Raw genomic sequence first — 12,908 nt, 5'->3', positions numbered from 1 at the left:
AAAAGGAATGGGATAAGCAAAGTCTACCCAATGGACGGGTTCAATAAGCTAAGCCTACCTAATAAACGGACCATTCAAAAAAAAAATGGTATTTCCATAAAGTCACACAAATCATTCTAAGAGATAACGGCCTTTGGCTAAGCGATTAGTGAATGGAGGAACCATATAAGCGGAACGGAGTTCATTTTTAAGTATGCTTTAAAAATAAAAACATGCATTCCACAAAGAAAAAACAAAAAGTCAACAGACCTTGCAGAAAATAAACATACTGAACGGTCAATGTATATACAAACCCCACAACATGACGGGTGTTAAAAATTGTTCCACACTTAAAAAAAAAGAGAAAAAAAAAGGGAATAATCAAACAAAGACTAAGTTATTACAAGTCAGCTCCATCTCCCTCTTCAGCTGGACGGTCCCCAATGTCTTTGGCCTGGCTGTCCGCAGTAGTATGATCCATAGGAGCTTCGCGGACAGAGACATTCTCGTCAAAAAGAGCATCGGTATCCTCCGACTGAACGGGTTGGGCGGTTGACGGCTCGGGGGCAGTGACGGTGACGGTGGATAAGTCTATCTCTGGGTACAACGTCCTCACCTGACGGAGAGCATCGTCGAACCCGTCGTTAAAGACAAGACTCAGCTCCGCAATAAGGGCGTCGGAGTCGCGGTACTCATGTACGGCATCCTCCTTGGCCTGACGGACTTCATTGTCTTTGTCCACCAAGTCTCTCTTCAGACTTTCCACCAGCTGAACGGCCTCGTCCCAGGCCGTCTCGGCCATCCTCAGCTTCTTTTCCTGGGTGACCTTCCAGGCCTTGAGGTTGAGCAGCTCCTCCTCCATCAACTTAGCCTTCCCACGAATCCGGCCAATGGTCGTCTCGTGGTTGAGACACCGTCCCATCAAGCCTTTCATCATGATCATAGCCTGAGGGATAACGAAAATGAGTAAGCAAAATATTTAAAGGCAGAAAATGGTGAACGGATGGACTAAGGACGACGGAGTAATTACCTGGGCAATGTTGAAGAGGCCCGTCTCCCCCATCGCCTCCGTCGAGTGATTCCCAAGATCCTCGTAGTCGTTGGTGGTAATGATCGACGACAACCTCTCCAAGGCATACTTGGAATTCTCACGGAGCAAGACGGGTGGCTTCTTTTGCTCGCCAGACGGACCCGTCATCAGCCCCTTGCCCGCATCGTGCTTTGCCGGAATGACCGACTTACTCCCCTTAGCCATCAAGCCGAGGACCGGGTCCAGGGGGACCTTGGGCTGCTTTGGTGGATGGTCACCCTTTACGGGCAACTTCCTCTTTAAATTTTGCTTGCTTGGGCCCGTCCCTATGGGGTCCGTTCCAGTCTGTTTGTTCTTCGCGGCTTGGAGTCTTATAGCTGCTCACCTCTTTGCATCCTCCATCTCTGAAAAAGGTTGACGGACTAAGAAATAATAATAATGACGGTAAAAGAAAATTAAAGTCATAAGGGTAGACGAACTCATGTAGACGAGTTTGCTTCTCGTACTTTAAAGCCGCTGGGGTTGGCTTAGGACCGTCACAATACCAATAGATTGTGTTGAGGTTGACGAGCTTGGCCCACGTCCGTTCCTCGGGTTTTGTCTTTGAAAAAATTCTCTCAAGGAAACTGAATTCCTCAAGTGTAATTTGGGGACGCCGTCGAACTGCATCAAAAAGGACGGACGTTAGAAACATTATAAGAATTATTAAGCTGCACGGAGTCATTTATGACGGGCCATACCTGATTGGTTTAAAATGCCCCAAACTGTGTCGACGGGCATGTAGTCTGTCTCCCTTGGATAACACATCCAGTCATCTCCTTCTATAAAAACGTAACGACTCTTCCAGACTCTATTTGAGTCTGGGGTTTCATAAATTACTTTCAGGACGGGCCTCCTAGGAACGAAGCTGTACATGCCCCTCGATTTGTCTATCTCGTCCGGACGGTAGCAATGGAGGAATTCTTTTATTGTAAGCCTTTTCCCACCGACCGACATGGCTCCGTACAGAACCTCCATCGCGATGAAGACTCTCCAGGTGTTAGGGGACACCTGGCTACCGGATATACCTAAGTAGTTTAAGAGTTCGCGGTGTAACGAACTCAACGGAAATCTCAGGCCAGCTTTTAGGACCTGTTCGTACACGCCTACTCCGTCAACTCCTTCATAATAACATTTTTCTGACTTATATGGTAGATAGAGTGGGATGTGGTCTGGGATTTGGTAGCGGACCCTTAGTGTGTTAAAATGGCCCTCCTTGATAGTGGATGTAAAGGCGTGTACCGTCCACTCTGGGGGCAAGATGAACTCCCTAAGTCCATCAGCTCCCACGATGGACCTAACTACTTGCTCTTCGTCGTCAGCTGATCCCTCTTGGATTTCGATCATCTCCAGGCCTTCATGTGTTGAGGACGAGGAGGATGATGACGGACTACTTTCGCTCGGGAAGTCGTGGTCTTTGGGACCTGACGGGTATACCCTTTCGTAATCTGCCTCGTCACGAATGACCGACTGATTACTCAACGCACTAGACATGGCCTACAGGTAATGACAGAACCTAAGGCTCTGACGGGTTTGGAAAGAACGACGGGCACATGAAGTAAAGAAATAAATAAAGAGCTAAAGAAAATTAAAGGAGGACGGGTATGAAATAACTCACCAGAAGATTGAGGCAAGATGTGACAGGCGACGGCTATGTGAGTGAACGGACTGTTCTCTGACAGGTGTGACGGACTTGATCTGACAATTTCTTCCAGCAACAAGTGGGGAAATGAGGGGCAGGGGATTTGTATTTATAAGGGAGGTGCATGGAAGACGAAGCGACGCCTCGTTCCAAAACAACGGCCATTGGCAGGATGACACTTAGCACAGATCATTAATGCATTAGCTCCTGATCCAGCATTGTACGGATGAAAGTACACGGACGTAGGTGGCATGGAGACATGACCGAGTTTTAGATCCGTCACCCCATGGGTCCGTTCTCTTATACATGACGGACCCATTGGGTGAGGGGGCAACTGAAAGGGTGAGAATACACGCTAAGATGCCTTTGGTGATCGAATGGGCCGAATATTGTCCGCGGACATCAGGATGGGCGAGCCCGTCATTTGCACGGGTCTCCAGTGGACGGATCTCGTGTGGACGGACCGGATACGGACGGAGTGAAGGAAGGTGGGCTGGTTAAGCCATGGGCCTCTTGGACCCCTTAGTGGGGATATCTAGGCCCACTCTCATAAGGCCCTAAACAGAGTCCTTGCGCTAGTTGGACTCCGAAAATCTTATATATTTGGTAAAGATCTTCCCTATAATAAGGAAATCTGTCCATCACGTTTAGGATTCTACAAGAAGAGTCCTATAAGGAAAAGACTTCTGCACCAAGAAAGAGATGTCAACCCTCTACTACTATAAAAGCCCCAATACCCTCATAAACCAAGGTACGCATTATTTTACCCTCTCTAGCACTCTAGAGTTGCGAGAACACTTTCTGACTTGACCTTCGGAGAGTATTTGGCCAGCACCACACCGGCGCCCTTTGGTAGGTTTTCTCCTTTGCTTTGTGCAGGTTAACATATAAGCGAAAAGGGCATTGTGCGACTCATTGGTGAACTTCTCAGATTCATCAATTATTATTAAGATTGTTGCGAAGTAATAACTTGTTGAGTCTGAGGTCGAATCTAAAGGAAAAATGGAATTGATTAGCAAACCACAAGAGAATAAAACAAAAACAATAAAGTTTAATTGAAGAGATTTTGATTATTTGGTAAATGTAATTTATATTGAGAGAAAATAACGATATATTAAGGCACTAAGGTTTGGGGATCCATACGCAACACATCTATTGGTAGTCTTAACAATATTTATTTTATAACTCAACTAAAATTCATACAAAGGATTGTCTTAGTCGGATGATTTAACAATAAGAAATCAAGATTTAATTGTCTAAGGTAGTTTCATGAAATTGATTGATTTTAGGCAAAACAAAACTCGTGAATTAGTTCATGGGGAATACTAAACATTTAACATGCTCGGTGTCTACGATAAATCAAAGAATTATACAAAACTAAATACTTTTCTATATGAGTAAATCAATCAAAAATACAAGAACATAAGCACTAAAGCCATTAAATAATTGTTAAGAACATACCAATAAATGGTTGGGTTAATCCCTTATAAAGCAATGCTTCTAGCAAGCCATAATACTATATAAAACTCTAAAAATTGTAGAGAAACTTTAAGAAAACCTAAATTTTGTTCTACGGCAGCTCTCTCCTGAATTTTTCCCTAAAGAGCCTTTTTATAGGTCAAGTAATCCTATTACAAGTTGAACTCCCATTTGGAGAAAATCCTAGGTTTTCAAATGTCACTTAACCGATGTTTTTGGCCCATTTAAAGTTAGCATTATGATGCAAGTTGCAAAAGTGTCAAGAAGCAGAACACGTCTACTTCTAGAAAATAAGAACAAAAACACGTTTGCTTCTAAAAATAACCTCGAATCCACAAAGGTCCTTGACTTCACAAGGAGAAAGGGTTTTGGAATCCACCAGAGAAACAATAGTCAAAAGACTGAATTTTTACTAATATCAATAATATGAAAAATGTTTATAGATAAAACTTGATAGACAAGAAAATATATTCTAAAATAAGTCCTAATTAATACCTAACCATAATAGGAACCAAATTTGACCAAAAAAGCATTAAAATCACCTAAAAATAAGAAAATAAATGCCCTAAACCTAAAATAACGAAAATTACAAATTAAATACCAAAATTAATAAATTACAATAATTAAATAGTAAATTGTGTCCTACATCACAATAGGACCTTTTGATAAACTAAAACGTTGTAGTTGTAGACATCGCATTTTGTACCCCTTTTGACTTAGGCTTCCGTTCCCCAATGATGCTAAAATTCTAAGACCCAAGGTTGGTTTAGAGCCCAATTAGATTACAAATTGACTTTAGAGATGTGAAAATGGAAAATATAACTTGTTAATGAGCAATAAATCTATTTTTGGAAAATAAAGGCAAAAAAAAAACCTAAGCTTGCGTACGTGGCCTAGAAGCCTGCGTATGCAAGCACAAAGCCTACGCACGCATGTAGGGTTTTAGAAGCACCAGAAAGGCAAGTTTTCTACATTAAAGATTGAAGTTTGGAATGAATCCTACATTGTCTGGGAGCTATTCCAAACCCTTATTTTCACAATATAAATAGCCTTACATGATACCTTTCAAAAACACCCAAAAATGCCATGGGAAAACACTAAGATTCACTAGAAATAGTGAATCAAAGAGGGAGTTTTTCACAAAACATCCTCAAGTCATTTTTTTTTATTAGGGCGTTTTCTGGTCTTGACCTTTGAATTTTAATATTACTAATTGCATTCTTATTAGTTTATGATAGATTTGACTGAAGGAAATGGTCAAAAATCAAGCCTAGAAGCTTTTGCTTTGAGGTATCCTTTTCAAACTTTTCTTTTATTTTCACCTTGTAATTTTGTATTTTCTTTGTTTCTTTGTTTGTTTTATGCCTTATAGCATGTCTGCATAGACTAGGTTTATATTTTCTTTATGTTTTAAGCATGTTAGGTTGCTAGAATTTATGTTTTAAGTGTTGCTTTGTTTGTTGTGTTTTTAGGGTTTCTGGGCAGAAACCTATGTGCACATGATCAAGGCTGCGTACGCAGGGTTGATTATTCGCATGCAAGGTTGTTCATGCGTACGCATGAACTAGCCTAGAAACCTTAATTTTTGTTTCTTCTGTTTTGCATCTGTTTTCATGTGTATACTTTTGCTTAGGTTCTTTTCCATGCTTTCATGCTTTTAAGCTTATGTTTCATATGTTTTATTGATTTTTTTTTCTTTCACATGTTAGAATTAAGGTTTATTTTGTGTTTTCCTTGCTTCAATGCTATGAGCACACATTCCCATGTTCATGCATAATGACCTAATTGCTGAGTTGCTGCAAGGTAAGTGAGGTAAGTCATGCATTGGTATGAACATGCATTTTAATGATGTAATATGTTTGTTTGATGTTTGATTTCATGTCTAAAAGTTTGGAATACATGCGATGATCTATGTTTGTTTGCCATGCCTATCTTTATGCCCTGTTTTGTTGCTGCCCTAATTGATGTAATGTGATGAATCATGATTAGATGTATGATTAGGGTTTGTGGTGTGATGAATGCCTTGATACCATGACATGTATGCTAGATGTATGATAGGGTATGCCATGATTTGATTTATGATAGGCCTTGTTTGATTGCCATGATAGATGTATGGTTAGGGATGATTGATGCCATGTTGATTGTTAGATGTATGCTAGTGTGTGTGCGTGAGTTAGATGCAAATATTGGGGATTTCTTTAATAGGGTTAAGACATAAGACACAATGATAAGAAGCCAACCTTAGGGTTGGGTGCCTAACACCTTCCCAAGACTGTACGTTAACTTTGAACCCATATTTCTTGAAGTAAGATCGAAAGGTTCTTCCTTGAGAGGACGATATATATATGGTTCCTAAGCCATTCCAAAAATTAGGTGGTGACTCCAAAACCCGTTGTGTCCATAGTAGCCCTTTAAGTTAGCTTTCGATCCCAACTTAAATCATCCCAGTTGGACATCTAAGCCAAAAGTTGTGCTAAAAATACTAACTGGTGTGTAGACTGGAATCCTAATCTAAATTGGACTTGGATTTGGAGAAAATTTCTTATGATTCCTTACTACAATTGGATTCAAAATTAATTGGGTGGCATTCTTTAACTTCATTATAACCCTTCTAAAATTAAAGTCCATTAGCCTTCTTCTTTGTCAAATCCACTCATTTAAGTTCATTCTCCTACAAATGACATATTCATGAATTAAACTTCAATTAAGCACAAAATTAATTATTCAAAATTATTCCAAAACTAAACATAAAATGCATGAATTAACTCAAAATAAGTATGATAATGCTTTCTAATAATGATATAACTATGCAAAATTAAGCTATTATCACACTCCCCAGCTAGCTCATTGCTAGTCCCTAGCAATTTAAGCGACTCGAAACTAGGAAACAAAAGAACAAAATTTTATTACTTTAGTAGATATAATTAGTCAAAGGTCAAAAAACTAATAACTGCCAAAAATATTCCACATGCTATCAATGCCCAGTGTGTGAATAGTTTAGCCAACACAAACAAAACCTTAGTCTTAAGATAAAATATGGATTGAATTTCTATCCAAACTATGCTTCAACTCAAATCTCACTAGTGTTAACACTCAACAAATAAAATCACTCCGGAAATAGTGTGATAGTTATGTGAGCAGAATAATGTAAAACAATGACAAATATCTCACATATAAATAAGATAAAGAACGGTAACGCAAAATAAAGAATATGTATAGTCTCATGAAAGGATGCCAAACACTAAGAATATTACACCAGGGGTTTGAATGAAATAGTGATTTGGGTTGAAAATGGTTCGAGAGAGGCTTAGTGAGGGAAATGAGTGATTTTGAAAAACTGTCACATTTGCTACATATAAACTGAAAACACGCATTTTCGCGAGTCATAGAGTAGCGAGACAGTCGTGAGAATGGCCATTGAAGCACATAAAATTTCGCAAGAAGCTCTAGGTCACGAGACAGTCGCGATACCCTCTGTCTGAATTTGGAAAAATCCAGTTTTTGCCAAATAGCATTTCGCGAGAAACTGTTGGTCGCGAAACAGTCGCGATAGTCTCTGTGTAAATTTGCAAAAAGTTTATTTCCCTCAAACACTTTTCGCGAGAAGCTCTAAGTCGCGAGCTTCTCGCGAAACAACCCCTGAACCAGATTTTGATAAAAATCACACAAAATGCATTTTGAACAAAAGCAAAAGACATGAAAGTATAAAATCACTTTCAAAAACAAATAAAACACTCAAAATTTTTTTTGGGTTTGATCATTAAGTATTTGAGCATACACATCACATTTGACATGTACAATCACACAAATGAGATAAGCATTCATTTAATTAAAGTCTTGTGTGTTGTGGGTGAGTATCAAGTGTGAAATAGTCCTTAAACCAGAGTGAAACTTCAATGATCAATTCAATCGAGTCATACACAACTGATACGAAATCAAGTGGACTATCTTCATTGTAGAAATGAGTATACATGACCTCCCACAAATTGATTACAGAACTTAGAAGCTTTTCATTTGGCTTCTACATAAATCATAACATTTGATCCTTTTTTGGGCAATACATCTCTTTTTGAGATTGGTGCTTGAAATTTTGATATTTCAACATTGAGAGATAGCCTTTGGCTTTTTAAGCACCATAAAAATACATTAAAAGAGTCGCTTTCCCTTTTTTCTAGTCAAATACTAGTAAGTGCGACATGCTTTTGCAGCTCAAAATCTCTTTTCATTTGGAGATTTTACATTTGGTGAGCTCTTTTTGCAAAAACATAAAAATAAAGTGGGAAGATATATAGACAGAAGTCTATGCAAGTATTAAGACCAACAAGACTATTGACCGATCATTCATGGCAAGCTTGAAGATCTATTTACAACAATCACACATTATTTTCAAGATTTCTCCCACACAGATAGATGTGCATATAGGAACAAGCTAAGCTCGTAAATGCACTACGCCATAAGTACGAAGGTACTAGGCCAAACTCCCATGAGATATGCACAAAACAAGCGATCAAACTTTTTGAAGATTTTTCAATTTTTATGGGTTTTTGAATTTTTGAACACACTTAAAAACAAATCGAAAAAAAATAAGATCAACAAAACCAAACAGGCACAAGCCAAACAAGTAAAAGAAAAATGCTATAAAATGTAGGCAATGCATGATAAGATGCAACAGCAAATGTCCCTAATCATTGAAAGAATTAATGCATGGACATATTATAATGCTTATGCATGAGTACCCCTTTTCACCCACACGTCACGTGCGTTTGGGGTGAAATCCTAGACAGATTGGGTACGAGAGTTAGGACTTTCAAACCTTCGTGTGAAGCTTTCCAAACAGTTGGTGAAGGCACCAATCATCTTCATCACGTCCATCATCCTTGGATCACAGTTTTGACTTCTTGGTTGCTCACCACCCCAAGACCTCTCGTCATTTCTCCTTCCTTGTGACCGAGGAGCACTTGCATTGTTCAATGCTCTCAGCTTATGGCAGTTGGGTTTGGTATGTCCTTGCATTCCGCAAAAGTGACAAACATGATTCGTTCTTGGACCCCATTGTTGTCTTGGAAGTGATCTTCCTCTAGCTTCGAATCTGGCTTTTGATTGATTACGGGACTTATTTAACACCCATTGATTAGCTCCCTTCTTCTTCTTTTCAACTTTAACTTTCTCAGGGATTGATTCTTCCACAGCTGACTCTTTGGTCTTCATAAATTTCACTTTTTTGGTAACATTGGCTGATGAGCTACTCCCTCTGGCGTATCCGAACCCGGACTTGTTTGAGGAAGGTCTTTGAGATGAAATAACAGCTTCTAACTTCTTGGAGGAGACCCTCTCTATCTTGGCATGGGCTTGCACTACCTCTTGCTCAAGAAATCTCACTTTTGTGTAAGCTTCTGATAGCTCACCATTTATTGTTTCAATCTCACACTTCGCTTCTTTATATCTCACCAGAAGACTTTTGTAATCTTCCTTAGCCCTTTTCATCTTTTTAATGGCTGCGTTAACCACCTTTGCATATTCACCGGTCTTCTCAAGAAGGGAATTATAAGTCTCTTGCAGACCCACTTCTTCTCCATCTACCTCATCTTCAGATTCCTCAACTATTCCAATTGATTCCAAATCAGAGTGCTCACCAAGCTCCTTCACAAGTGTACCCAAATCATTTGAGGAATCCACATGAGCAATGGTCATAAATGTGGAGTAGTTTCCTTCTCCATCACAACTCTTTTTAGAATCAGAATTTGAAGAATCTGAATCACTCAGCGTTGTGGCATACGCCTTACCCTTTCCTCTTAGATAATTTGGACACTCCTTCTTGAGATGTCCATGGCCATTGCATTCATAACACACAATGTTTGAAGGAGATTAAGAATCCTTCCCCTCTTTCCTCTTAAACTCTTTCCTATCACCTCTTGAAGATGAAAACTTCCCTCTGTTGAATGGTTTCCCATTGTTCTTCATCTTCAGAAATTTGCGGAAGTTCTTCACAAGAAATGCTACTTCCTTCTTTACTCCATCTTCTTCGGAGGAATCATCCATTCTTTCGATGATGGTTTTGAGAGCAAGCGATTTACTCGTCTTATGGGAAGGCAGTCCAAGCTCATACGTTTAAAGAGACCCAATGAGCTCTTGGATCTTAATTTCATCCAAATATTTGCTTTCCTCTATGGCTGTGACTTTTGCTTGAAAGCTCTCCGGTAAGGACCTCAAGATTTTTCTCGCCACCTTAGTATCTTCAATCTTCTCTCCAAGATTGAGCTTAGCAATAACAATTTCGTTGAGCTTCCCATAGAACGAATCAAAAGATTCATCATCACCCATCTTGAGCTCTTCAAATTTGGTGGTAAGCATCTGGAGCTTTGTGTCCATAACTTTCTTTGTACCTTCGTAGGTAGTCTCCAAAATCTCCTAAGCTTCCTTGGCAACTGTCATGTGAGATATCTTGTGAAATTCATCTGGAGACACACCACAAAAAATAGCATTTAAGGTTTTACTATTAGCATTAGCCGCCGCAAGAGCTGCCTTATCCCAAGTGGATTTTGCAGCCTCCGGCCTAGTCCAACCTACTTCAACCACATCCTAAACGGTATCCTCGATAAAGCATAAAAATGCCCTAATTCTGGCTTTCCAGAAAGCATAATTGTTACCATAAAAAAATGGTGGAACATTTAGGGATTGAGACCTATCCATCTCAAAATGGTCAAGGATCATACTCAGGTATTTAAACCACAACGAGTGTACCCACTCTGATACCAATTGAAAGCTCGAAAATGTGTTGAAAAAACACAAGAACTGTTTAGACCCCCAAATTAAAGTTACGGCTTGGTTGATTTTACACTAACTTAAGACTAAGTGCGGAATAGTGTAAACACAAGCATATAAGCAATACAACTACTTTAATTCATATTTAAAGAAACACAACATTAAAAATGAAATGAACAAGAGTAGGGAAGAAAGATGCAAACACAGATAACATCGAGACGTGTTATCGAAGAGGAAACCGAAGAACTCGGCAAAAAACCTCTCCGCCGCCTCCCAAGCGGAAATCGATCCATTAGACAATCAGTTGGGATACATAGGTTAGCAAGAGACCCTCCATGCCTAATCTACCCAATGTACCTAAGCCCTCCAAGCTCCTACTCCAACAAGACTTCTCGGAACCGTGTCTTGTCTTAGTTCTCCGGATCCCGCAACAAGCTCCATGTTGCATTTGCCATCATCAGCTTCTTCCAATGCTTCCCAGTAGCACCAAAATGTCACTTCACACTCTGACAGGGTATGGTAAGTGTTTGGGTTATCAACCTCTCAATGGTATGGAAATGGAAATGGAGAGGTAGGAGATGAGGAAATTCCCAAAACAAATGTGTAGAGGATTGTAGGTATAACAATCTAACTCTCAAGGTGTTTGGCTAGGGTTTTCTCTCAAAGGCTCTCATCTCAATTGTGGATAATATGGGTATATACAATGTGGGTACAGAAAGTGTGATTCAGGCTTGACAAGCTGGCAGAATAGAATGCCTCGCGGGTGTCTCGCAGGAAGGCCTTACCCGCGAGATACTCACGAGACATAGCTGTCTTCATCTGGCTTGACGCTTTGCATTTCAGCATGTGTAGGGCACATGAGTCACTTCGCAAGAAGCTAAGTCGCGAGACACCGGCGAGAAGTCTTCAATCTTCAAATGCTTGAGTCTTCACACTCTCTCTCTCTCTCTGACACACAACCCTTACAATGAAATCCCACAATAAATACAGGGTACAACAGATTGAATATAATTACAATCAAATTTGACACGGAATATAAGCCAACAAAACATAAGGTTCTAAATAATAACTTTACAACCTCTAACTCACACCTCTTCTTGTATAGGGTTAACCATGGTGGTTCTACTACAGTAAACTCTATTGCGGTGGTATCTGTACTTAGTTTTGTAGATTTGCCGGCCATGATGTGCCCGACGCTTCCAAGACTCTCATACGTGTATATTGGTAGATTAAGGAAATCTCTCTTCTTTCCAACCCATTTCCCTCCATAGTTTCATAAACTCGAGTTCTAGAAAAAGTGATATTTTCCTATATAGTTCTGAAACAGTGTTTTTTTGCTACAAATTTCTGAAAATGGTGGTATTTGGCCATTTTCGCCCGCAAACCCTTGTATTTCTCTTTAATTTTGCCGCCCAAATAGTTGTATTTGTTTATTATAAAACAAATAATTTGCTATTAAAGTGGAATTGGTTTAGAAACTTATGGTAGTAGATTGTTTGTCTTTATTTTTATAGTTCTGGATATATTGTGTGGAGCCTTTTAAAGTGGAATTGGTTTGAAACTTTGAATGGTTAGTTGCTAAAATTTTATAAAATCAGTTTATTATAGTGTGAATTATAGCGCTGACCTGTGTACATAGTATGTATTTTGTCTGTATTTGGCTCTTTTTGTTTATACAATTATTTGTTTATTTGTGATTTGTCTTTACCTATGGAAAATGAGTTAGTACAAATTTAATATTGATGATTTCTGTTATTTCAAAGAAGGCTATTTTCTCTTTTAATATATAAATTGTATTTTAATATATTAAGAAATAATTATTTTGTATTTTTTTTATTTGTTGATAGTTTCTTAATACTAAATAGATGATACACATTTTTTGTTTATATTTTAATCCCCTCAATCAAACTTCTATCTCCGTCTCTGAATCCAAAATGGCCGAAACACATCGGAATGACCTGAAATTATTCCCGAGGT

General features: G+C 39.1%; 1 protein-coding gene across 1 annotated transcript; it reads right to left on the bottom strand.

Annotated features, from left to right (window-relative positions):
* Positions 1 to 379: 379 nt before the first annotated feature.
* Positions 380 to 1,234, bottom strand: LOC136069775 (uncharacterized). Its single transcript, XM_065778671.1, has 2 exons — positions 1,010 to 1,234; positions 380 to 925 (listed from the first exon to the last, which is right to left on the bottom strand). Exons 1-2 carry the CDS (start codon positions 1,232 to 1,234, stop codon positions 380 to 382), a joined length of 771 nt encoding a protein of 256 aa, XP_065634743.1.
* Between the last annotated feature and the right edge of the window lie 11,674 nt (positions 1,235 to 12,908).

This window comes from Quercus suber, unplaced genomic scaffold (assembly GCF_002906115.3).
Source record: "Quercus suber isolate HL8 unplaced genomic scaffold, Cork oak 2.0 scaffold_188, whole genome shotgun sequence".
Taxonomy (NCBI): domain Eukaryota; kingdom Viridiplantae; phylum Streptophyta; class Magnoliopsida; order Fagales; family Fagaceae; genus Quercus; species Quercus suber.
This window is presented reverse-complemented; position numbering and strand designations above follow the sequence as displayed.

Excerpts from the sequence above, each read along its gene's own strand:
- LOC136069775 (XM_065778671.1), bottom strand. The coding sequence starts at position 1,234 with ATGGCTAAGGGGAGTAAGTCGGTCATTCCGGCAAAGCACGATGCGGGC. Across the intron at positions 926-1,009 it reads GCCTCTTCAACATTGCCCAG|GCTATGATCATGATGAAAGG; the intron begins GTAATTACTCCG and ends GTTATCCCTCAG.